The 22,789-nt window shown below is 56.1% G+C and overlaps 3 protein-coding genes across 8 annotated transcripts; all 3 read right to left on the bottom strand.

The window, feature by feature from the left end:
• Positions 1 to 597: 597 nt before the first annotated feature.
• On the bottom strand, positions 598 to 1,611 carry ADM5 (adrenomedullin 5 (putative)). Its single transcript, XM_058706241.1, has 2 exons — positions 1,276 to 1,611; positions 598 to 1,066 (listed from the first exon to the last, which is right to left on the bottom strand). Exons 1-2 carry the CDS (start codon positions 1,341 to 1,343, stop codon positions 811 to 813), a joined length of 324 nt encoding a protein of 107 aa, XP_058562224.1. The 5' UTR covers positions 1,344 to 1,611; the 3' UTR covers positions 598 to 810.
• Positions 1,612 to 2,603: 992 nt separating this feature from the next.
• On the bottom strand, positions 2,604 to 12,208 carry PRMT1 (protein arginine methyltransferase 1). Of its 4 annotated transcripts, XM_058706236.1 has the most exons (11): positions 12,058 to 12,158; positions 9,806 to 9,859; positions 9,174 to 9,275; positions 8,203 to 8,358; positions 7,998 to 8,061; positions 6,203 to 6,345; positions 5,354 to 5,441; positions 5,144 to 5,259; positions 4,379 to 4,529; positions 3,963 to 4,084; positions 2,604 to 2,908 (listed from the first exon to the last, which is right to left on the bottom strand). In XM_058706236.1, the coding sequence occupies exons 1-11, from the start codon at positions 12,091 to 12,093 to the stop codon at positions 2,825 to 2,827; spliced, it is 1,116 nt and encodes a 371-aa protein (XP_058562219.1). In that variant the 5' UTR covers positions 12,094 to 12,158; the 3' UTR covers positions 2,604 to 2,824. The 4 variants fall into 4 exon arrangements, with proteins under 4 accessions (XP_058562219.1, XP_058562220.1, XP_058562223.1 ...); XM_058706237.1 differs by lacking the exon at positions 9,806 to 9,859 and having other exon boundaries at positions 12,058 to 12,208; XM_058706240.1 differs by lacking the exons at positions 9,806 to 9,859; positions 12,058 to 12,158 and adding an exon at positions 9,504 to 9,574.
• Positions 12,209 to 16,333: 4,125 nt separating this feature from the next.
• On the bottom strand, positions 16,334 to 22,736 carry BCL2L12 (BCL2 like 12). Of its 3 annotated transcripts, XM_058706395.1 has the most exons (7): positions 22,617 to 22,736; positions 21,861 to 21,975; positions 21,503 to 21,645; positions 20,554 to 20,640; positions 20,374 to 20,465; positions 18,270 to 18,557; positions 16,334 to 16,551 (listed from the first exon to the last, which is right to left on the bottom strand). In XM_058706395.1, exons 2-7 carry the CDS (start codon positions 21,965 to 21,967, stop codon positions 16,501 to 16,503), a joined length of 768 nt encoding a protein of 255 aa, XP_058562378.1. In that variant the 5' UTR covers positions 21,968 to 21,975; positions 22,617 to 22,736; the 3' UTR covers positions 16,334 to 16,500. The 3 variants fall into 3 exon arrangements, with proteins under 3 accessions (XP_058562378.1, XP_058562379.1, XP_058562380.1); XM_058706396.1 differs by lacking the exon at positions 18,270 to 18,557; XM_058706397.1 differs by lacking the exons at positions 18,270 to 18,557; positions 20,374 to 20,465; positions 22,617 to 22,736 and having other exon boundaries at positions 21,861 to 21,970.
• Positions 22,737 to 22,789: the final 53 nt, after the last annotated feature.

Consider the following 22,789-nt stretch of genomic DNA (forward strand, 5'->3'; position numbering starts at 1 on the left):
AGGAACCCTGATTTCTGCCTCGCGTGTGCCTTCGCCGGGTAGGCAAGTCCCTGGTTTTGTCCCCGCCCCCTCCCAACCCTCTGCGTTCTATCCCCGCCCCCTCGAATCCCAACGTCCAATCCTCTCCCTCCGTTCGCTCCCTAGCCTTCAGCCTTTTTCTACCCGGCCTGATTTCTCTACCATTGGCTTCCCGGGTTCTAAGCAGCTCCTCTCCTCTGAACCCCAGGTTCTTGAGCTTCCCACTCCGCTTTGTCGCACTCTCTCTCTTTGAAAAACGAGGCTCAGCTTGGTACTCATAGCCCACCTTTGGGTACGTGTAAAGTCACGCGCGTGGGTATCGAGCCGGAGCGAATCAAAGTTCTACCATCCCGAGGAGGGAGGGCTACTTTGGGGAGTTGGGCCCGCCCACCAAAACCGCCCACGGAAAAAGCAGCTGCGCGGATTGAGTGGTGCGAAAGGGAAGCTACAGCAGATTGGATTCAAGTGAGACAGGCAGAGGGACTTCCGTGTGGGAAAAGGTGCACGGATAAAGGGGGAGAATATGTCACAGACTGAGCTCCGACTGGGAGGCCGGGATGGGCACAGACAAGCAGAGGCTGAAACGTGAAACTCGTTTTTATTAGGCTCTGGACGATAGTATTCTTTGTACATGCTAGGTCCGGTGTGCACCGAGTCCAGCCCAGTCACAGCCGGGGGGAGACAGTTTCTGAGTGAGCCCAGGAGATGGAGGGCAAAAGAAACTTGGGATCGTGGCCCCAATACACAGGTAGGTAAGCTGAGGCCAGAGGAGGAACAGGGACGTGCCCGACGTCACCCAGCCAGCCGGGCACTGCGCTGGCCTCTTTTCTTCGGGCCAGGGTCATAGAGACGGAGCAGGACTCTGGCGTCGCGCTTACGGCGGCGCCCGTAGCTGTGGGGGTCCTGGGGCTCGCGGCCGGCCTTCCCTGAGAGCTCTTTGGCGGAGGCAGAGCTGAGCCAGTATATAATCTCTGGCAGGCGGTGCGTCTGGCATGTGCCCAGGGAACAGAGGCGCCTGCGGTTCTGGGCGACCTGATGCAGGGGCCGTCTGGGGAAGGAGCATGGGAGAAGACCGGGTTCAAACAGAATCCTCTCGAGAAAGGGGTCTCGGTGGGGTCGGGGCACCCAGAGCTCCGCCACGGGGCAGGCGCGTGTACAGATGACCATTCCACCGACGCGGAAAACCGTGGCCTGAAGAGGGCGCACGCTCCTCGCGGTCTCCTTCCCGCCCGGTCCCCGCCGCCACCCGCTTCTCACCTGCCCGCAGAGTCCGGGTCCCCCAGGATGGAGGAGGCGAGAAGCAACAGGAGGACGTGGGAAGTCATCGTGGGGTGGGGCCGGGAGTGGTCCTCGAAACGAAACCCCTGGGCGAAGCGGCCCGTCTGGAGTGCGGCCCCGCCCCCTCCCGACTCCCGCTTCAGTGCCAGTCCCCACTCCCCCGGGGGTGGGGAAACCGAGGCCGAGTCCAGGCCACACCACGCCAGAAGGGAAGACAGAACCTGGATCCCCACGTCTTGTTCCTTGGCGTCGGAGCCCCACACTGGGTGTGCTGGCCACGCAGCGGCGCTCTGACCTTTTAAGGAGGGAAGAGGGGCGGGGCAGCTGACACCTGCTAGTGGTGACACAGCTTAGGGCTTCCAGGAAAGGGGTGGGGGCAGGGAGGCGCTGGGCTTCTGGGACTTCAACCTCAACCCATCAGGGACCCTGCCTTCGAATGGCCAGGCTCCTTCGTGGGCAGGACAATGCGGGGCATGTTGCAGAGCCACCCAGGGGTGTGGACAAAGGGAGTCTGGGCCCCGGAAGAGCCTGCAGACACCATCCTGGAGGGGAAGAGGTGTAGACAGGTGGGAAGACCCACAGGGCCTAGGGCTTCAACTGTACTGAAGCAGGTGTCAGCAGGGCCATGAAAAGGAAAATTCTGGTGGCTTAGGTGGTCCAGGTCCTGGGACAGCATCCTGGGGGACGAAGGGCTCTGTACACAAGGCCGTGGGAAGGGTCAGGTGTGGATACCATGCCTGCAGCAGAGGCTGAACAGAGGGGCCCTGGGGAGCTGAAGTTGGGATAGCCTCTGGGGAGGCGGGGAGGCCCTGTGGCCCTAGGAGGGGACCCTTCCCTTGTCCCCCAACTCCAAGTTCCAAGCAAGGCTGGGGAGAGAAGCAGACACCCCCTCCCCACAAGTTCTATCCCCTAACAATCCCCCCATGACTCAGTTTCCCCAGCGGCAGCAGCAGGCAGGGCAGCAGTCACTGCCAGTCAGCCCTGGCCTGGCCTTGGAGGGTCCCAGACAGGAAAAAACAGCCAGAGGAACAATGTGTGTGCTGGGGGGGGTGGCGGGGGGAAGATGGCTTTCTGGGAAACCTAAGGGCCCAGCTGTGCTGGGAACCCACACCCCAACCCTCCCCCAGCCCAGCAGGGCAGTGGAGCGGGAGCCCTGCCCAATGGGGACAAGTGGGAATGGGGCCTCAGGGGGCATGAGTGAGGGGGTTGGGGGAGGACACAGGCCCGGAGAGGCGGACGGGGGAAGTGACCCTGGTGGAGGGTGTGGACAGTAGAGACCCCACTCCGCCCCCCAGGAAGCCGAGCCGTCCCAGCTGAGGATTTATTGGCGTAAATGCAACCATATAAAAACATAAGTTATGAAAAACACAGTCACGATGTGCCCCCCCCTCCCAGCCCAGGCCCCTAAAACCCCCTTCTGAGGGAGGGAAGGAGAGGAAGGGGGAGCCCCCAAACTGCCTAAGGATGCCGCAGCCCCTGGGCCCGTGCAGGGCCGGCCCGGCCGGGGTGGGAGAAGCCGGGCGCCGCCTCAGCGCATCCGGTAGTCAGTGGAGCAGGACAGCTCGCACAGCTGGCCCTTGAAGTCCAGGTCGATGGTGAAGTCCAGGTCGCGCTGTGGGGAGAGGGCAGACGTGAGGGGCGCGCGCCACAGGGCAGGCAGAGACCCGAACCGTCGGGAGTCAGGAGGCAGCAGCGGGGCGCGCGCTCCCAGGAGACCCGGTGGGGTCTTGTTTTGGTCCAAGGCCAGGCTGGAGACTCCCCGGGGCCGGTCCCACCCTCAAGCCCACCTGGAGCCCGGCCCAACCGGGCTGCTCTGACTCCCACATCCTGAGACCTTTCCCTATCCCAAGCGATTGGCGTCATTGCTTTTGAAGAAAGCAAACCCCTCTCCAGCCAAACTCAGGGGTCCCAACCCCGCCTTCCACACTTCCTCTGCTCCCAAGCTTCCGGGAAGCCAACACTTCCATGCTCCCCACCCCCCAGGACTCCCCGGAAAGGCTCGGGGCAAAGTCACCTATAACCATGATGGTGCCTGCCCTCAGTCCTCGCTGCACCTCATCCCAGGTGCCTGGGCTCCTCTCCTGTCTCTGGGCATCTCCCTGTCTCTTTAGCTCACCGGGTGTCACTGTGTGTGTGTGTGTGTTTGTGTGTGTGTGTGTGTGTGTGTGTGTGTGTGTCTCTCTTTCTCTCTCTCTCAAGCTCGGTACCACAGACATTTGGGGCCAGAGTGGAGGATGTTCCGGTGTCCTGGTCACCGCGGGATGCGCAGCGGCATCCCTGCCACTCCCGGGAGCCACCAGTAGCAAGCATCCCTTCTCCAGTTTTGAGAGCCCCAAATGTCTCCAGACAGAGACAAATGCCCTCTGGGGGGCAGCAAAGCTGCCTCTGCTGGAAGACCTCCAGCTTCCCTTGGAAAGCTGGCGTGACCTTGGGGCCTCCTCCGTCTGTGCTCCCCGATCAGGATCCAGCCCGGGCGCACAGACCCACGCGTTTAGCCCAGGCCCCCGCCCTGGACTCCAGGCTCCAGAGCCTTCGACCTCCCATGTACTCGGGGTTTCTCTGGGGGTCTCAGACTCAACTTAGCTGAGAGGGCTGGGCTGCCGGGGCCCCAGAACAGGCGGAGGTGCCCCTCCTGGGCCCACCCCCGAACCCCCGCAGCGCCTCACATTATTCTTGGCATTGGGCCGCATGCCAATGGTGCCAAAGATCTCCTCGCCCGTCTTCACGGTCAGGTAGTCCTCCATGTAGAACACGGTCTGCTTCCAGTGCGTGTACGGGGACTCGGGGCCTGGGGGGTGCGGTCAGGTCAGCCAGGACCCCCCGCCCCCCCATCCCTGGGCCTTGGCCGGGCCCTTCCCTCTGGCCGGCCCCTTGATGACCTTTACTGAGCGGTGACAGGAGTCACCATCCCCGAATCCCTTCACTCCCATCAAGTCCTGGAGAGGGACCTCGTCTACTTTCACAGGTGGGGAAAGTGAGGCAGGACAGGCTCAGGTGAGCTGGCAGAGCCGCGGTCACAGCACGGGCTCCCTCTGCCGGCTGCTGTGGCACAGCCCCCACCCCGGCCCCGCCCCTCGCTCACTGGTGGAGAAGCCTGTCCTCTTGTGGCAGCGAGTGAACTCGATGTTGAAGTAGGCCACCAGAGCGTGCACGTAGTCATTCCGCTTCACTTGCAGGCAGAAGGGGGAGGTGAAGGTCAGGTCTTCCACCTTGACAGTGTAGATGTCCACCTCCTGCGGGACAGGCTCCGTGAGCCCCACTCCCCGGCACCCCGCCAAGCGTTCGTTCGGCCGAAGACCCGGGGGTGCCACGCGGCAGTCCCCAGTCCCCTCCCCCCCACCGGAAGCCCAAACTGGACAGTCCTACTTCCTAGAGCAACTGCCCATGCTTGGAGTGTCACCCGTTACCCCTTCACCGGCGTCCCCCCACCACGCTCGTGATGGCAGCAGTGTGATGTGAAAACGCTGGCAATGAGATCACGTCAACCCCCGGCTCAAAACCCTAGGACGGTTCCCCGGCACTCTGTCTGGCAGGGTGCCCAGCTGCCCATCCAGCTCCTGTCTCCACTCGCTCCAGACTTCCTCTACCTCCACCTGGCTCTCGGCCCACTTCTCGTGGCCAAGCACAATTCTAGAATTCGCCCCTCTGTCCGAACCACGAGCGGGCTTAGCTCACAGAGGTTTCTGATGGTCAAGGTGGCTTCTCTGGGCCTCCGGTGCCACCTCTGGCTGACAGGTCAGACTCCAAGACAAACACCTGGACCTGAGGTCTTGCTCAGGCCCAAGTGGCGGCCCTTCCTTGTCTCCAACCCCGGGGACAACCTGGCCACACACTCTCCCCGCCTCACCTTTATGAGGCAGGCGTTGGTGACCAACTGCTTGGGGTCCACCACGTCCACCAGGGGCTCCTTGATGGCCACGTCTTTGATGCAAGACATGTCAAAGCCATATACGTTCTCCCACCCTGGGGAGGCAAGCAGGGAGGAGGGTGAGCCCGGCGGGGGGCGCTCAGGGCAAGCCAGTCCCGCCCCACGGGCGTCCGAGGGACCCAAACTCACAGTGGATCTTGTAGTCTTTGTACTGCCGGTCTTCGATGGCCGTCACATACAGCGTGGCCCGGTCTGGGAAGATGAGGCCATCGGGTGCCTGCCGAGGGGAGGGGGAGGGTGTGAAGGATGCGGGGAGACTTGGGACACCGGCCCCAAAATTGGACAACTTGTGTCTCTCTATCCATCCACACACTCTATCTCCGCCCTGCCCACCTGGACTCCTACAAGCAGCCTCTTCACTGGTTCCTGGCTTCTGTCCTCACGCCCTCATCTAGGAGCACCTAAGTCAGACCTGTCCTTCATAGGTTCTGAAGGATCTGCAGGACCCTCCCTGGCTTCTCTGAGAGGAAAAACCAAAGTCTCATGCGAGCGCTCAGGCCCCCTGCACGTTCTGTTTCGTCAGTCCACTCCCTGTCCCTCAACACACAGTAAAAACTCTCCTGCCCCAGGACCTTTGCACTAACTATTTCCTGGGCCCAGGTGCTCTTCCCCCAGGATGTCATGCAGCCTTCCCCTTGACCAGGTCTCAGTCACCTCCCCCTGGGAGGCCTGCTCTGATCTGAGCACCCGGAAGCACGGCCCTCCAGCCTCTCCTCTCCTTCTGTCCTGCCGTGTTCTTCTTCCCAGCACCAACCACCTCCCGACACTCGTCAATGTCTAGCTCCCGGTGCCCGTAACATCCCATTTTGGCTCCGGGCCCTCCGACATCGGAGCGGTCAATCCCCTGTACGACGTCCCGTGTGGGAAATACCTGCCATGGCTTTTGTCTTCTGCCCAGACCCCGACTGACAGGTATTCAACACGTGGCCGAAGGAGCCTGGCCCCAGCGCGCAGCCCCCACCCCGCCGGGGGCCTCACCAGCCACTTGTCTCGGGCATAGAGGACGGTGTTGAGCATTGACTCGTAGAAAAGGCAGTAGCCCATCCACTCGCTGATAATGATGTCCACCTTCTCCACCGGAAGCTCCACCTCCTCCACCTTCCCCTTGATGATGGTCACCACTGCAGGGGCAGACAGAGGCACGTGCACCCAGCCCTGAGGAGACCCGTCTGCTTATCTCTGGCGGGGGGGGGGGGGGGGGGGGGGTCGGGGCAGGGCCTAGAGACCCCACTGAGCAGCCCGTTTTATCCAGGAAAGGCTGGGGGCCGCGTTCGGGCATCTTCAAAGAACTCGACCAGCTGAAGCCACGCTCTGTGAACTCAGGGTTTTTTATTTCTTGTTTTTTAAGTAATCCCTATGCCCAACGTGAGGCTTGAACTCACAACCCTGAGATGGGAGAGCTGCAGAGTTGCACGCTCCACTGACTGAGCCAGCCGGGTGCCCCTCTGTTAACTCCGTTTTAAAATTCATCCATCACTCTGGATATTTTTAAGGCAGAAGCAGAAATTTTGTATGGATTAGGCATTAGGTGGTATTAAGACTTTGCCGTTAACAATATGGTCATGTTTTTTGAATGGCTTCATCTATTAGAGACACACACAGCAGGATTTACAGGAGAAATGATATAATGGTTGAAATTTGCTTCAAACGGAGACATTTAAAGCTGACTGATAGGCACCTGGGGGCTCATTATATTAGTCTCTCTCTCTCTTAATTTATATATACTAGTCTCTTAAAAAAAAAAATCACTTCAGGGGCACCTGGGTGGCTTAGTCAGTTAAACATCTGACTCTTGATTTCAGCTCAGATCATGATCTCCTGCTTTGTAAGATCAAGCCCTGTGTCAGACTCCGTGCCGACAGTACAGAGCCGGATTGGGATTCTCTCTCCCTCTCCCCGGCTCGGGCACGCACTCTCTTTCAAAACAAATTAACTTAAAAAGATAACAATCACTTCAGTTTCTAGAATGCTAGGAGCCTCCACAGCCCGAAAACCCACCGTCTTCTCATATCCTCTGCCCCTCGAACCTTGCAGGTGGGAACTTAAAAGCCATTGGGTGGGGTGCCAGGGTGTTTCAGCTAAGCACCTGACTTTGGCTCAGGTGATGACCTCACAGTTTGTGGGTTCAAGCCCCACGCTGGGCTCTGTGCTGACAGCTCGGAGCCTGGAGCCTGTTTTGGATTCTGTATCTCCCTCTCCCCCTCCCCCTCTCAAAAATAAATAAACATTAAAAAGAAAAAAAAAAAAAAAAGGCAACGCGGCAACATCTACACAACTTGTATTTTTGACCCGAGCATCTACTTTTATAAAACTGACCTCACAGACATGCTAGTTTATATGTGAGATGACATTATGTGCGAAGGGACGAACATCTCAGAAGCTGCTTACGTGTCCGCCCCCAGAGCCTGAATAAGAAAGCTGAGGTGGGAGCGCCTGTGTGGCTCAGCCGGTTAAGTGTCCGACTTCGGCTCAGGTCATGATCTCACAGTCCATGGGTTCGAGCCCCACATCGGGCTCTGTGCTGACAGCTCGGAGCCTGGAGCCTGCTTCCGATTCTGTGTCTCCCTCTCTTTCTGTCCCTCCCCTGCTTGTGCTCTGTCTCTTTCCATCTCTCACAAATGAGTAAACGTTAAAAAAAAAATTAAAAAAAACAAAAAAGAAAGCAGAGGTGTGTGCATCCAATGGGGATTGTCGAACCCCACTGCCAAGGGCCCCGGGGAAGTGGGAAATCACTCACTCCAACCCCACAAACCCATTCTCTTCCTGGGCTCACCGTGGTCTAACTTGTTGGCTTTGACGATCTTCACCGCATAATCAGAGATACTGGAACACTCGATCTGGGGGCCCAGAAAGAAGGGAGGGTGAGACTCCCCCACTCCGACCCTCAGCCCCCCGTTCCCCTCCATCCAATCCCTGAGCCCTAAGGGGCCCCTCCCCGTCCCCAGGCCCAGGCCCACCCGCCTGCCCAGGACACTCACCCCGATGACCTTGCGGGCTCCGGCCTTGGCAGCGAACATACAGAGGATCCCTGTGCCCGAGCCCACGTCCAGCACCACCTTGTCCTTGAAGAGGTGCCGGTTGTGAAACATGGAGTTTCGGTACGTGAGGGTGCGTACCTCATCTTTCAGCATCTCCTGGGGGGCACGAGACACAAACACGCCATGAGGGTGCCCGCGGCCCCAGCTGGCAAACGGGGCAGCCTGGCCCCTGACACACTGGTGGTCTGGAGAGCTAGAGCTCAGCCCTCCCACTTCTTAGTCCCCTTGGAAGAAGTCATTTCTCTTCCACATGCCTCCGTTTCCCTATTTGTAAAATCAGATTGGATGGACTAAACTCCCTCGCACCTTGGCCCGATTCTATTGTTGCCTCCTAAGCCCTAGTGATCTCTGGCTTTTACCCACTCAGTGCTACCGAACTCTTCACTTAAAAAAAAAAAACAACCCAGCATAGTTTGTTATGTATATTTTACTACAGTTACAAAAAAAAAAAAAAAAGAGTCCTTTGTAAAAAAAAAGAAAAAGCAGAGGTCCTCAGAATCACATCCCAGGCGCTTTCTGGGATACCAGCTTCCAGAAGGTGCAAAAGAGTCCTGAAGCCCTGTGCATCCGGGCGGGAGAGGCTGGGGGGCAGTCCCACCACCGGACACTAGAGGGCGGCAGACACCAGCTGACCCTGACCTCTGGCTGAAGTCGCAGGCAGGGAGGCAGGCAGGCAGGCAGGCAGGCAGGCGCCCCAACCCCAGCCTCCCAAGAGCTAAGGGCTGAGCTCCGTCTCCAAGGCAACGGCTGGGAGAGGCGACCCCGGGGTGTGTGCCTCCTACCCAGAGGGGCGGCCAGGCCCGCTGCCAGGAGAGGCAGTGCGCATGCGTGGGACATTAAGTTCCAGCCCTCCAGAAGATGCACATTAACCCCCTCAAGATGCGGCAGCTTTTGGAGCGGCTCACACTCACCTCGTGAATGCCGAAGTGAGCATAGGAATCAAAGTAGTAATCTTTGGACGTCATGTCCTCAGCGTTGGGCTTCTCGCTGCTTTCTGCTTGGCCACAGGAGACCTGGGAGGGGTGGACGGGAGCATGGGTCAAATCTGGGGGCTCTCCAAGCCCTCTCAAACATTCAGGTCCCTACTTCTCCCTCCCGAATCATACCATGGCAACCCTAAGCCCCCGCCTGCCGTCTTGCCTCCCCCAGAACCCCCAAAACCTAACAACCCCACTTTCCTCTTCCAGGACCCCCCCAGAGCACCATCCAGGGGAACACCCCAATACCTCAGCCACGCCTACCATCTCTCCAGTTTCTCTGCCCCCGTCTCTAGCTCAGCCCACAGCTGGGGAGGGGAGGGGAAGGCAGAACTGAGGCAGACACGGGAAGGGCAAAGGGGGGCTGGAAATGGAGTTAAGGAAGTAGCCACAGTATTTGGGGAGGCCAGATGGGAGCCACAAACCTGCAGGGGGTTTGTGCTAACGGTTTGGGGGCACAGGGTGAGCTGGTTTGAAGCAAGAGGAATCATGGTTAGCCGGCTAGAAAGGGCCTGATGTGGCAAGATATATTTATGTGGGGAAGGGTCTCACAAAAGGATATTTACTTCTTCAAGAGGCGGCTGGAGGCTCATCCCATTAGCCAAGGTGGCTACAAAATTCTAGGAGAGAGTAACAGGGAGAAAGGATTAGCTACTGGGAGTGGCTAGGGGAGGGCCAGGCCAGGGGACCCCCAGCTCACAGGGGAGGGAGGGGGTGTCTTCTGCAATTTGCCTATTCCTTGGCGGGGAGTGGTGGCAGAGGGAGCAAGTAAAGAGGCAGGGCTGCTTTTAAAAGGGAGGAGGGGAGTGGGGGGAGAAGAGATGGGGTTCTGTCCCAGCTATGGCTGGAGAGATGGTGGCCCGCCCCCAAGTTGTCCCTCTCTGGCCAGGCACCTGACCATCCACACCTCCCCCATCCAGGCCAGAGGAACTGGCACCCGCCAGGCACACAGGCACTGCCAGCTGTCGCTCCCCCTCATCATCTAATCCCCCCAGATTATGTGACACTTCCTGACACGCACCCCCATCCTGGGGTGCCATGAGTAGCTGGCGGGGGGGGGGGGGGGGCTGGCAGGGTGTACCCACTGGGCATCTGCCACCGCTGCAAACAAGTCTCTTGTCTGAGAGGGTTCCAGAAAGGAGGTGTGGCACACAGGCAGGGCTGACACCCTGGCCACTAGCTCCTGCCTTGGGCTCAGGGAGCCCCCAAACAAAACCAGCTGGAGCCAGTCTCCTAGCTAATTACCCTCTTCCCATGAAGGCAGAGTCTGGGGAAGGAGGCCAGACTCTGGAACCCCTAACCGGTCAATCCCCATCCCAGGACCCAGGCCCTAAACCACCCCCCCCCCCATCCCACCACGGCCGCCTATCCGCCCCGTGTGGGGCCAAGTCCTGAGACAACTTCTAAGGAAAGTACTTCCTCCACCCACACAGACCCTGGTCCAGGAGCCAGCCAAGGAGGATAGAGGGGTCATTGGAGTGACCCCTGGGAGCTGCCTGCCCCCAATGCTACAGGGGAAGAGGAGGGAGTTCAGAGGCCCCATCAGATTACATCTCTTCCAGATGTGATCATCCTCTGGGGCCCAAGAAGCATGAAGTCACAGACGTGACCCACACAGCTCCAAGCTCCACCCCCACCCCACCCCCAGCCAGTGAGGACACCTACCTATACAGGGTGACTGGTAAGGGGATTTCCCACTGGGACCCATTTCTGAACACCACTAATACCACGACCAGGCAAGTCCCAAGAGAGCCTGAAACAGCACCGCAGCCAACCCCACATGGCTGCACAAAAACTAAACCTTTCAGGAAACCATTTCAAGCCTCCAGGCTCAGGACCCTCAAACAGGGCTTCAGGAAGGGGGGAGGGGGTCATACCCCACCTTCGCGTATGCGCCGGGGAGAGAAAGATCTCCAATAGGAGGTAATTTATATTCCACCACATCCTTTTCATAGCAGAGACTCTCCCTCCCCTCGCCCGGGGAGGTGGGCTTTGGGGCACGCCCCATGAAAAAGATGTCCCTCCCACACACCCAGAAATGGCCACAAGGGGGTGCACGACGCCTTATCGGGAAGGATCTCCTTCAACTAGAGGCCCCCCCACCACCCAGAGGGAGGTCACAGGGGCATGCCCCATCCCCCCAGCTCCCAAAGTCCCGGGCAGGGGAGAATCCACGGACAGGAAACCGGGGGCCCGGTGGGAACCAATTCTTCCTCTTCCTCCAATCCCAACCCATGACTGCACGAAACCTGGACCGAAGCCTAAGCAGATGCCCCGGTATCAGGAACGGCGTTGTAGAGAGTCGAGCTACACTGCTCCCCTCGAGAGACCCTTTACTTGTCCGAGGAACCGAAGTAAGCCCACCCCGAGGGGTACAGAGCGATCCCGGGGGAGAGGGCTGGGGGCCTCGGAGGGAGGGTCGGAGCCTCCTCTCCGCCCCCCCGGGGCGCCCCTCCCCCGGTCGGGGGCGGGGCCTTTGTCCCGCACGTGGAGCCCGCCGGGCCACCGGGCACGGCACACCCCCTCCCCACCCACCGTGGCGCGGCCACGTGGGGGCCTGGCCGGAAGCGCCCCCAGCCCTCCTCCACGTGGGAGGGGGCACGACACCCTCGGCTCGACCGGGTGCCGCAGGCCCCCGAAAGCCAGGAAACCCGCACCTCAAACTGTATCCTGGGATCTGGAGCATGCGCTTTCCCCTCCGTACGTCCGAGACCCTTCAGCCCCAATCCGCCCATTCGGAGCCCCTTCCCCACGACGAAGGCACAAAACATCGACCCCAAAACCGCCTCCTACCCCCGGCGGCGCTCCGGGCGCTCACCTCCATGATGCAGTTCGCGGCCTCGGCTGCCGCCATCTTCACCCGCACCTACTCCTCCTCCGGCCGCCGAGACCCCCCCCTTTCTCCGCACTCCCCCGGGACCGCCTTATACCGGAGGGTCCACGGCCCGCCCACCACGACCCCGCCAGGACATCTCATTGGCAATGGAGGCGGCCCGTCTGAGAATATCGCTTAGCGACTGGGCAAAGAAGACGCCCATCAAAGTTGACGGGCCCGCCCAGTCTGGTGTGCGGAGCCCCGCCCCCTTAAGTCGACGGGATGGGAAAGACGGTCCGTCTATCGCAAGAACTACGACTATGATTGGGCAAAGTCTACCAGAAGTTCCCTCCCCTGCTCCGCCAAGCACCGCCTCAAAATTTCCCGGTGGGCCCCGCGCTAAGCAGACATCTTGAAAGAGAGCTGTCCATCACCTAAACAACCCGCCTCTTAATAGCTGCTATTGGTTTATCCGGAATGTGACGTCATGAATACTTCGGACAAGCCCTGTCAAGCTGCTGGTCTCAAGGAGAATGCGGCGATTGGCCCACGAGGAGTGAGGGAGGGCGGTCTTTAGGCTCCAGCTATTGGCTCAAAGGAACTGTCACTCCTCCTCCCTTGGAGGAGGCTTCTCCAAGGAGCCTTGGGTGGCTTCTCCCAGCCCTATGGGAGTTCAGGAGAAACAAGGGAGTTTGTGCCCACTTACCTGAGGGACAGTGAGAGGCTCAAAGAAAAGGAGGGCTTGTCTGGGTCCGAAACAAGCCAGCTATAGGACTCAGGCCTCACGACATATAGCCACCTAGTCCTCTACCTGACTGTCCCGAGTTTTCTAAATACAACCCCGCTCAAGCCACTTGGCCTTTGCCGGGTCCCCGCCCCCGCTGGAATACTCACCTCCCTTTGCCTGTCAACGCCTGTACATCTTTCTGGGCACACCTGAGATGCCACCTCTTCCGGGAAGCTTTTCTCCTCTTGCAGAAAAAATTACTACAGACCTTCCGGACTTATGATGGGGTTACGTCCCTGCCCCCAATAAACTGATAGTAAGTTAAAAATAACGGAACTTGAAAATGCATTTAATCCGCCTAACCAGCCGAAAATCATAGCTCAGCAATGTTTGGAATACTTACATTAGCCTACACTTGGGCGACATCATCCAACACAGAGAGTATTTTATACTTAAATGTTGAATATCTCATAGAATTAATTCATCGAATGCTGTTAGCATGGTTGTATGGGTGCAGAATGGTTGTATGTGTATTGGTTGTTTACCCTCGTGATTGCTTGGCTGTGAGCTGTGGCCTAACATGAGAGATCACGAGCCCAGGGAAAGATCCACATTCAAACTCAGAGTATAGTTTCTAACGCAGAGTGTACCCTTTTCACACCAAACATTGCAAGTTGAACCATCATGAGTGGAGGACATCTGCGGTTGAATGAAGGTGAATGCAACCCGAGGAATATATCCATCACCCCACAAATTTCCTTCATGAGTCTTTTGTAGTCAGTACCTCTCCCACCCACCCCCACCCTAGAAGCGATCACTTTCTGTTTTCTGTGGCTCCAACGTAGCTTTTTCTTTTCTAAAATTTCAAATGAATGGAATTATACAGTATGTTTTCTTTTGTGTTAGTCCTCTTTCACTCAACGTAATGCTTTTTTTTTTTTTAATTTTTAACGTTTATTCATATTTGAGAGAGAGACAGAGCACAAGTGGCAAAGGGACAGAGAGAAGGGGAGACAGAAACTGAAGCAGGCTCCAAGCTCCAAAGCTGTCAGCACAGAGCCCAATGTGGGGCTCGAACCCACAAACCGCGAGATCATGAACCGAGCCGAAGTCGGACGCTTAACTGACTGAGCCACCCAGGCGCCCCTCAACATAATGCTTTTGAGAGTCATCCCAAGTTGTTGCATGTAACGTTTCTGCAAACTTTTTTTATTGCTGAGGAGAATTCCATTGTACGGATGTATCGCAGTTTATCCATTTCCCTGTTGATGGACATTGTATACTTTGGGGGGCTATGAAGATAAAGTGGCTATCCCTGTTCATGCAGGAGTCTTTCTGTGGACTCATTGTCTTTCATTTCTCTTGGGTAAACCTAGGAGCAGATGGCTAAGCTGTATGCTAGGCGTATGTTTAACTATAAGACATTGCCAAATAGTTTTCCAGTGCCTTCTACTACTTTGCATTCCCATCAGTGATGCATGAAGAGCCCCTGTTGCTCCACATCCTCACCAGCACTTATGAAGATCAGTGTTTAAGGGTGTCTGAGTGGCTCAGTCAGTTAAGCCTCTGACTTCATCTCAGGTCATGATCTCACAGTTGGTGAGTTCGAGCCCCACATCGGGCTCTGTGCTGACAGCTCAGGTTCTAGAGCCTGCTTCAGATTCTGTGTCTCCCTCTCTCCGCCCCTCCCCTACCCATGCTCTGTCTCTCACTCTCGCTCTCAAAAATAAATAAACATTAAAAAAAATCGGTATTTAATTGTAACCATTCTGGGGGAAATGAAGAGGTGTGTCATTTTGGTTGTCCTTGGCATTGTCCTGACCATGAATGTTGAACGTTTTCTCATGTGCTGTTGGCCATCGGTAGAATTCCTTTTTTGTTTGTTTGTTTCTTCATTTATCTATTTTTGAGAGAGAGCACGAGTGCTACTCTTGGGGTCATTTTAAACAATGAAATAACCATAAAAAGTACAAATATGCAGGGGCACGTGGGTGGCTCAGTTGGTTAAGTGTCCGACTTCAGCTCAGGTCATGATCTCGCAGTATGTGAGTTCAAGCCCTGCGTTGGGCTCTTGTGTTGACAGCTCGGAGCCTGGAGCCTGCTCCGGATTCTGTGTCTCCCTCTCTCTCTGCTTCTCGCCCGTTTGCACTCTGCTTCTCTGTCTCTCTCAAAAATAAATAAACATTTTTGTAAAAAAAAAGTACAAATATGCAAAAAATGTAGCACTAAACAGATTGAGGAAAGGATACTCATTTGCAGCATGACAGCTGCAACAAGAAGGCAGGGTGCCATCTGGCTCAACTTTACCCAAAAAGGTGCACAGTGGGTGTCAAATCTTTTGCTGCCCTGGACGTACGCATGCCTACCAACGACCACCGTGTTAATTTGGGGATTACAAATGAATTTTAGCGAGTAGGCAAAATTCACAAATCTGCCGTCTGTGAATGATGAGATTCAACTGTAATTGGCTTCCTTTGTCACCTTGTACAGACCGTTTTGTATATTTACAAAGAGAATTTTGTGAAGGGGGCTATAGCCCTAAAAAGGTGACAACCTCCTGGTCTATAGGTAGATGAGTAACTGGCCAAAAAGACTCAGAAGGAGGGGCACCTGGGTGGCTCAGTCAGTTGAGCATCCGGCTTCTAATTTCAGCTCAGGTCATGATCCCAGGGTTGTGGGATCGAGCCCCACATCGGGCTCTGAGCTGAGCATGGGGCCTGCTTAAGATCCACTCTCCCTTGGCACTCCTGGGTGGCACAGTTGGTTGAGCATCCGACTTTGGCTCAGGTCATGAGCCCCCGCGTCAGGCTCTGTGCCGACAGCTCAGAGCCTGGAGCCTGCTTCAGATTCTGTGTCTCCCTCTCTCTCCTCTCTGCCCCTCCCCTACTCGTGCTCTCTCTCTCCTTAAAAAAAATAAAATAAAATAAAATTTTCTCTCTCTCTCCCCGGCTCACACACTCTACCTCTAAAAATAAAATAAATCTTCAAAAAAAAGGGTGGTGTTCCAGGTGCCCCGTGTAGGAAGATCATAGCTTTCGTTTGGAAATAGCTGGAAAGACTCCATGGCCATCAACACAGGAGTAACTGGAATGCATAAATCATGCAACAGGAAAACAAAATGTAATTAGCTGGAATCATATCTGTAGATATCCTCAAGTCTGCAAGTATGATCAGGTGACAGAAATATTTCTAAAAAGAATGAATTGGCTCTTTCCTCAAGTTATAAGCCAGACAGAGAGAGAGAGAGAGAGAGATCTGAGCCAAATTTCCTACTTATTTATTTTTTGAAAGTTTATTTATTTATTTTGAGAGAAGAGAGAGACACACACACACAGCGCAAGTGGGGAAGCGGCAGGGAGAGAGGGAGAGAGAGAATCCCAAGCAGGCTCTGCACTGTCAGCACAGAGCCCGATGAGGGGCTCAAAGTCACAAACCACGAGATCTCTTATGACCTGAGCCCACATCGAGATGCTCAACTGCCTGAGCCACCCGGGCGCCCCCAAATCTCCTACTTACAACTCTAGTTCTCAAGATAAAGGACAAACCACTGAATACTTGAAAAAGTCTTTAATGTGAAAAAATTTAAAACAATTTCTTTTTGGCAGAAACAGGCAGGGCAACCCACCCCACAACCCTGAGCGGAACAGGAAGGTTTGGCAAAGCACAGGAAGAACATAGAGACATGAGGTCTAATCTGGTAGCAGCTTCTGAGGAAGATCTCAGTCCAGGGGTAAGTTCAAGTCCACGGGTGAAATGGCCAGGATGCCCTCCTGGAGGGGAAAAGTGGAAGAACCCGTGAGCATTCACGCGAAGAGCCTGCCCTCCATTCACCATGGCACCTATGCCAGCCCAGCGGGAGCAGAGACAGGGAAGGCAAGGAACCAGACAGGGTGGGTGGACAGGGATCCAAAGAAAGGATCAGAGACCCCTGGGTGGATGGGGACGGAGTCCTAGAAAAAGGGAAGGAAAACAAAGCCCCAGGGTGGAGAGTAGACAGAGAGACAGGGAACAGAGACTCAGAGAAGGGGAACAGTCCTGGGGTTTTAACAATTAAGAGCCTTGGCTTTGTGTCAAAGTCCTAATTCCCATCCTCTGCATGAGGGACTTTCCCTGAGTCTCCATAAAAGCAGGAAAAAATCCAAATCCCATGAGGTGGTTGTGGGGATTAAGTGGAATCATTCCACTAAAGTCCTTGGCGGTGCACGCGGCCAAAAAATAAAAACAATTTCGCATAACAAACAAGCTTCGGCACCGAGCTCCAGACACGGGTATCCACTGTCCCCTCCACCCTCATCTCCTCCCTGAGCCAGCTCAGTCACCTACCTCCTCCGAACTCCCTAGAACGCCCTACTTCCGGCTCTCCCTCTACAGAATTCCCCCAGGCGGCCGCCAGAGGGCGCAGGTTAACACCTAAGTGAGCTCGCGTCCCTCTGCCCGGAGGGCTCTAGGGGGCCCCAAGCTCACAAGGCCCCGCAGGATCTGGTCGCCCCTTCTGTTGTCATCCCTTCGCTCACCCTCCTGAAGCGCTACCGGCCTCCTCTCTCTACTGGCTCCAACACATCTGGCCAGCTCCTGCCACTCTGGGAGGCAATGGTTACATTCTGAGAGCAGGGCACACATCGTTCTGTCACTGAATCCCCACAGCCAAGAGGTAGGTAAGTGAACGGTGCCCGTTGGGCAGGGGCCGGGAGGGGGGGGGGGGAGGGGGGAAACTGATGCTCAGGTAGCTGGGGACAGTTGCCAAGGTCACACTGCCAGCACACTGGAGCCCAATCCAGCTCTGAGCCTGACACTGGATTTAAAGCAGTGAGTAAGGTTGCTAAGATTCCGGGGTCTTGTGAAGCTGATACGTCAGGGGCAAGAGAAAACAACAAATAAAAGGAAATAATAAGTCAAACAAGTGACTTCTGCCATCTGGAAGCAGCTGTCCTATAGAAGGAGGTGAAGCAACAAAGAAGGAAAGGAAGTGGGTGGGAGGGTATGGAGGTGGCCGCAGCTTTAAATGAGGACCCAGGGAGGCCTCACTGCGGGTAACCCCCGAAGGGAGCAGAGGAAACGAGGCAGGGGGCTATCCAGGCAGGTGCATTCTGGCAGGCAGTGTCAGAGAAGCAGTCACCAGGTAATCAAGCAAATGCCTACAGGGTGCCAAAGATGATCCCATTTTAGTCTTGACGATAACCCTCTGGGACAGGTACTTCTACTCTCCCCGTTTGGCAGATGAGGAAACCAAGGCCCAGGAAGGGGCCTAACTTGCTTCCCACTCATAACTGTTAACGTTTGCCAGCATGGTTTAAGCTAGGCATGGGGTCTGCACGGATCACCTACTACTGGTGTACAGAAGGCGCGCAATGGACACAGAACAGATGAATAGTAGGGCTCCGAGAACACGCGTGAGGTCTGAAAAGAAGGCGAAGAAGCCACCCCCCTACCACACAGACACAAGTTACAAGTGGGTAAAGGGAGGCCAAGAGAAGCTTTGGCAGCTCACCCAGCCCCCGTGGGCCTGGATCCAGGGCGCGAAGCTGTGCACGTGCTCCACGCTGAGTCCGGCCAGGGTGCCCCCCAGCCCGGCCACGCGGCGGCTCAGCTCCATGGCCAGGGCCAGGCGGGCCAGGGGCTCCGGGGAAGGCGGAGGGGGCCCAGGGCAGGGCAAGGAGGGGCGTGCGCGACCGGGTAGAGGGCTGCTCTCCCGGCAGGAGAACAGCTCCACCAGGCGGGCGAAGGAGCCCGCGGAGAGGCGGGCCAGCTTTCCGCGCAGGGCGGGGTCCGAGGCCAGCTGTGGGGTGGGGAAGAGAAGAGGCCGGGTCTGCCTCCGTTGTGCCCCCGTGGCCAGCCAATAGGAGGATAGGAGGCGAGGCTTCTTGAAACGAGTGAGTTTGCTACTAATAATGTGAGCCACGCCCCATCCATCACACCAGCCAATCATAAACCAGCCTCTGATCTCTGCCAAACCACTCCTAGGAAAGTGGACGAGAAGTTAAGGCAAGGCCTGGACAGCCAATGAGGGCCAAGCCCCTCTTAGCCGAGTTCTAGAATGTTAATCTTATAGCCACGCCCCCTTACGGGTTCCCTGAGAGCACCTGAGGCCAGGCTAGTGCCTGCAACCTTGCCTTCCACCATACAATATTACAGGATTATACACTGCCCAAGTTCCTGAGCCAATCAAGGTCCGTGACAGTCATAAGCCAGACCTCCTCCGCAGTCATTTCCCTTCACATTCTAAGTCACGCCCCTCTATAGTTAACAAGGGCTTCAGATTTTTTAAGTTTTATTTTTAAGTAGTCTCTACCCCCAAAATGGGGCTCAAACTCACAATCCTGAGATCAAGAGATGCATGCTCTTCCGACTGAGCCAGTTAGGCGCCCCCAGGGTTTCAGATTTCAGGCAGCCCTCTCCAAACCAACCCCCCTCCCACCACCATACAGTCCCTAACTCCTTAACTGGTCTCAGTCAGTTTCCGAGATCTAGTTTGGAATGGCCACACCTCTTCTCTCTAGGCCACGCCCCTCTGGCGATGAATGCAAACCAGTTTAAAAGGCTATCCTGACCCTAACTAACTGTCGCTCAACACGTAGTGGAGAAACTTAGCACGTCTGACTCCTTTAATTTAGAAACTTCTGCTTAGCCCTGCATGTAGGCACGTTGCAGCTAAGATTTGCAAAGACCATATTTTACCCGAAATCTGCTTCACCATAGGAGATAAGGAGGATACCTACAGGGGTCCCTGGGTAGCTAGTCAGTTAAGCATCTGACTCTTGATTTTGGCCCAGGTCATGATCTCACAGTTCATGGGTTCGAGCCCCGTGTGAGGAGCTGTTGGGGATTCTCTCTGTCTCTCTCTCTCACATCCTCCCCCACTTGTGCTCTCTCTCTCTCTCTCTCAAAACAAATTTTTAAAAATTTTTTAACATTTATTCAATTTTGAGAAAGAGAGACAGAGCATGAGTAGGGGAGGGGCAGAGAGAGAGGGGAACACAGAATCCGAAGCAGGCTCCAGGCTCTACGCTGTCAGCACACAGCCCGACGTGGGGCTCGAAGTCACGAACCGTGAAATCATGACCTGATTTAACCAACTGACCCACCCAGGCGCCCTCAACTTTTTTTCAAAAGGAAGGTACCTACAAAAATGACCATGCTATGTATGAGATTTACAGGAATGACATGACCAGCTTCCTGTACACAAAGATCAACTGACCAAGGACAAAAAACAGTTACACAACCTCCCTCCGTTATCTACAGATGTCAGTCACCCTTTGACTCCCAACCCCCTCCTGCTTCCCCCCCAATCCCAACATAAAAGAGGCCCAATCTCATGCTGAGGGAGATTGCTGTTTGGGTGGGTAGTCTGCCCGGTTTGCTCCTTTTCCAAATAAAGTCACTTTCCTTACCCCATATCTTGCCTCTCGACTTATTGGCCTGTGGTGCTGTGAGCAGAACGAGTGTGGACTTGACTGCAAACCCTTCACTGAAGGCTAGTCCCACCCTCTCCTCACTTGACCATCTAAAGAGAGTACAGATCCAGCTTTGGATCCCAGGGCCCAACCATCCCACGATTCCTATCTTAGCTAAGGGTGGAACAGACCGCCCATCACCTTCTGGTTGATGACGTCTGCCTCTTCCTCCAGCAGGGCCACCAGCTTCCGCAGCAGGGCTTCCTTCTCTGTGGGTGGGGGACCCTGTAACTCTGGGGGGACAGAAGAGAATTCGGCTGGGAGCAGAACTCTGCCAACCCTTCCACCTTCCTCCTTCTCCAGGGCCCCTGTGTACCTCACCTGGGCTAGGTGGGGATCTCAGTTGCTCTTGGACCAGCTGTTCTAGCCGCTGGGCCACCAGAGCATAGAAATCCGGAGTAGCTGGGCCTGGGGTGAAAAGAGCCAATGATGGATCTCTGGGACATGGGGAAGTTATGGATTCTCTCCGTGTCCCCACCGCCTTGCCAGGTAGCAATGATTTCCATCTCACAATGGGGTAAACTGAGGCCCAGTGAGCACACTTGGCAAAAGACCTTTGTACTTTCCATTTTATGGTGTCCCCCCCCCCCAACTGGACTGAGAATGTTAGAGCTTGAGCTAGACTTTGAAGATTATCCCAACCAAGGAAAGCAAACACAGGGTGCTCCAGGTATTATCACTCTATCCCTTGCTGGTTTCAAGTGTCATCAGCTGGTCACAGGACTCTTCTCCCCAGCTGCGAAATCCTTTTCAAGCTAGCTCTCCCAGTAGCCATTACTAGTCTATCCAGGCTCACATACGAGAGGAAAGAAACCTTCTGGTTACTCTTGATCAAGTCCAATGACACCTCCCCCCACTCCCCTCATTCCTACTTTGCTACTGGAGAAAAATAGGAGCAAGGAAGAAAAGGAATTTCTCAGAGACCTGTAACTAAATATCCAGGGAATCGTGTTTGAATGCCAGGTCTCCTGCCTCCCTACTGGGGATACTGGTGGGCTACAAAGTCCTAGGGAGAGGGAAGCATGCGTGGAAGGAGAGAGATAACAGATAGAAAGGGACCAAAAGTTCTCCTGAAGCCAGCTCACGGAATGGACAGACAGCAATGTAACTGGGGGCAGGGGGAGCACAGAATGGTGAGGGTAGTCCCCACTCAGCTCCCCCTCTGAGCTGAGTGATCTTGGACTAGCTCATCCTTTCCATACTTTCCAGCTTTAAGAATCAAAGCTCCTGGCCCTGCCAGTTCATGGGTGATCTAGGGGAAATCTCTTACCAGGCTCTGAAACATAGCATGGGCGGAGGGGCAGGGAGCAAGGCCGAGGGGACTCAGGGGGAACTGCTCCTCGCCCCAGGGGGCAGGGAAGACATCTTCGAAGACGGCTCAGGAAATCTGTTGGCTCCTCCTGGGCAGGACTCCTGGGGAAGGGGACCTCAGAGAGTGACCCCCGAGGCTCCTTGCAAGCAGTCCCTTTTTCCTCCCACTGAAGGCCTCTCACTGCAACCCCAGGGACAAGGAATTAGAGCCAGATATAAAGAGAGGGGCGTGCAGGCAGGCTGAGATCAGGCGCAAGAGTCAGAGGGGGCTCCGCCCCAAATGCAGGCCCCTGAGGGAGGAGGGCAGCTCCTCTTACCTGGGTGGGGTTGGAATGGGGGACCCGGCGGCCTCACCTCGCCTAAAGAAGGCCGCTAGGACTCTCAGCGTGTCCTCCCGGAGCCCCAGCTCTTCTGAGCCTGCCATGGGGGCACCTGTGAAAGAGGGAGCTGGGGGATGGACTCCAGGGTTGCACTGCATTGGAGGATTGGGGCCCAAACGCCTAATCCCTGAATAAGGAGAGGGTCAGGACTCGTGAGTCCCCACGGGAGGAAGGGGCCGAGAGTCCGAATTTCTAAGTCCTTTAGGGGAGTTAGGGCCTGGGGACCCAGATTCTTGAGTCCTCAGGGAGAGAAGAGGGATGAGGAGGAAGACTCCTTGATGCTTGGAGAGGAAGAGGCTGGGGACCCGGATTCGTGGGTCTAAGGGAGGAAGGGACTGGGGGCTGGACTCTTGAGTTTTCGGAGAAGGGGGATGGGGAATCTGGATTCTTCAGTCTGAGAGAGCAGAGAACTTGGGGCTCCGACTTCTGGGTTCTGAAGGCAGATACCAAGCTTCTCAAGCCTTTAGAGAATCGGGAACTACGAATCCCAGCAGGCTTCATGGCAAACCTTCCTCTCGTTCCGCGCTAGCTCGCCGCGCAGCCGGCCTGGGAAGTGTAGTTCCACTATCTGACTGAGGCTGGCATCTTGGGGACCCGGGACGCGTGGATGTCGGGGAAGCGGGACTGAGGTGCCCGCTCCTAGATCCCGGCCTCTCCCCTCCTCACCCCAGCCCCCGCGAACGTCCGGCTTACCTGGTGCCGGGAGCCACCTCCCCCTCCTCCTTCAGTGGACTTGCGTACACTTTCAGAAGTTCAACTTTCCCGCGCCTGCGCAGTGGGTCGGGTTGGTGCCGGCCCGGTCGCCCAAGGGGCGGTGCGCAGGATGCCCACCTAATTTGCATGTGACGTTCCCAGCATTCCCTTGG

The sequence above is a fragment of the Neofelis nebulosa genome, chromosome 17, assembly GCF_028018385.1.
Source record: "Neofelis nebulosa isolate mNeoNeb1 chromosome 17, mNeoNeb1.pri, whole genome shotgun sequence".
Taxonomy (NCBI): domain Eukaryota; kingdom Metazoa; phylum Chordata; class Mammalia; order Carnivora; family Felidae; genus Neofelis; species Neofelis nebulosa.

What these genes read in the sequence shown, in the direction of transcription:
- ADM5 (XM_058706241.1), bottom strand. Translation starts at nt 1,343, where the DNA reads ATGACTTCCCACGTCCTCCTGTTGCTTCTCGCCTCCTCCATCCTGGGG. An exon ending in GACCCGGACTCTGCGGGCAG is followed by an intron (nt 1,067 to 1,275) that starts GTGAGAAGCGGG and finishes CTCCTTCCCCAG; the next exon opens with ACGGCCCCTGCATCAGGTCG.
- PRMT1 (XM_058706236.1), bottom strand. Translation starts at nt 12,093, where the DNA reads ATGGCGGCAGCCGAGGCCGCGAACTGCATCATGGAG. An exon ending in ATGCCCGAGACAAGTGGCTG is followed by an intron (nt 5,442 to 6,202) that starts GTGAGGCCCCCG and finishes TCCCCTCGGCAG; the next exon opens with GCACCCGATGGCCTCATCTT. An exon ending in CAAAGACTACAAGATCCACT is followed by an intron (nt 5,260 to 5,353) that starts GTGAGTTTGGGT and finishes TTGCCTCCCCAG; the next exon opens with GGTGGGAGAACGTATATGGC.
- BCL2L12 (XM_058706395.1), bottom strand. Translation starts at nt 21,967, where the DNA reads ATGGCAGGCTCAGAAGAGCTGGGGCTCCGGGAGGACACGCTGAGAGTC. An exon ending in CCCATTCCAACCCCACCCAG is followed by an intron (nt 21,646 to 21,860) that starts GTAAGAGGAGCT and finishes CCCCTTCCCCAG; the next exon opens with GAGTCCTGCCCAGGAGGAGC. An exon ending in GAGATCCCCACCTAGCCCAG is followed by an intron (nt 20,466 to 20,553) that starts GTGAGGTACACA and finishes CTGTCCCCCCAG; the next exon opens with AGTTACAGGGTCCCCCACCC.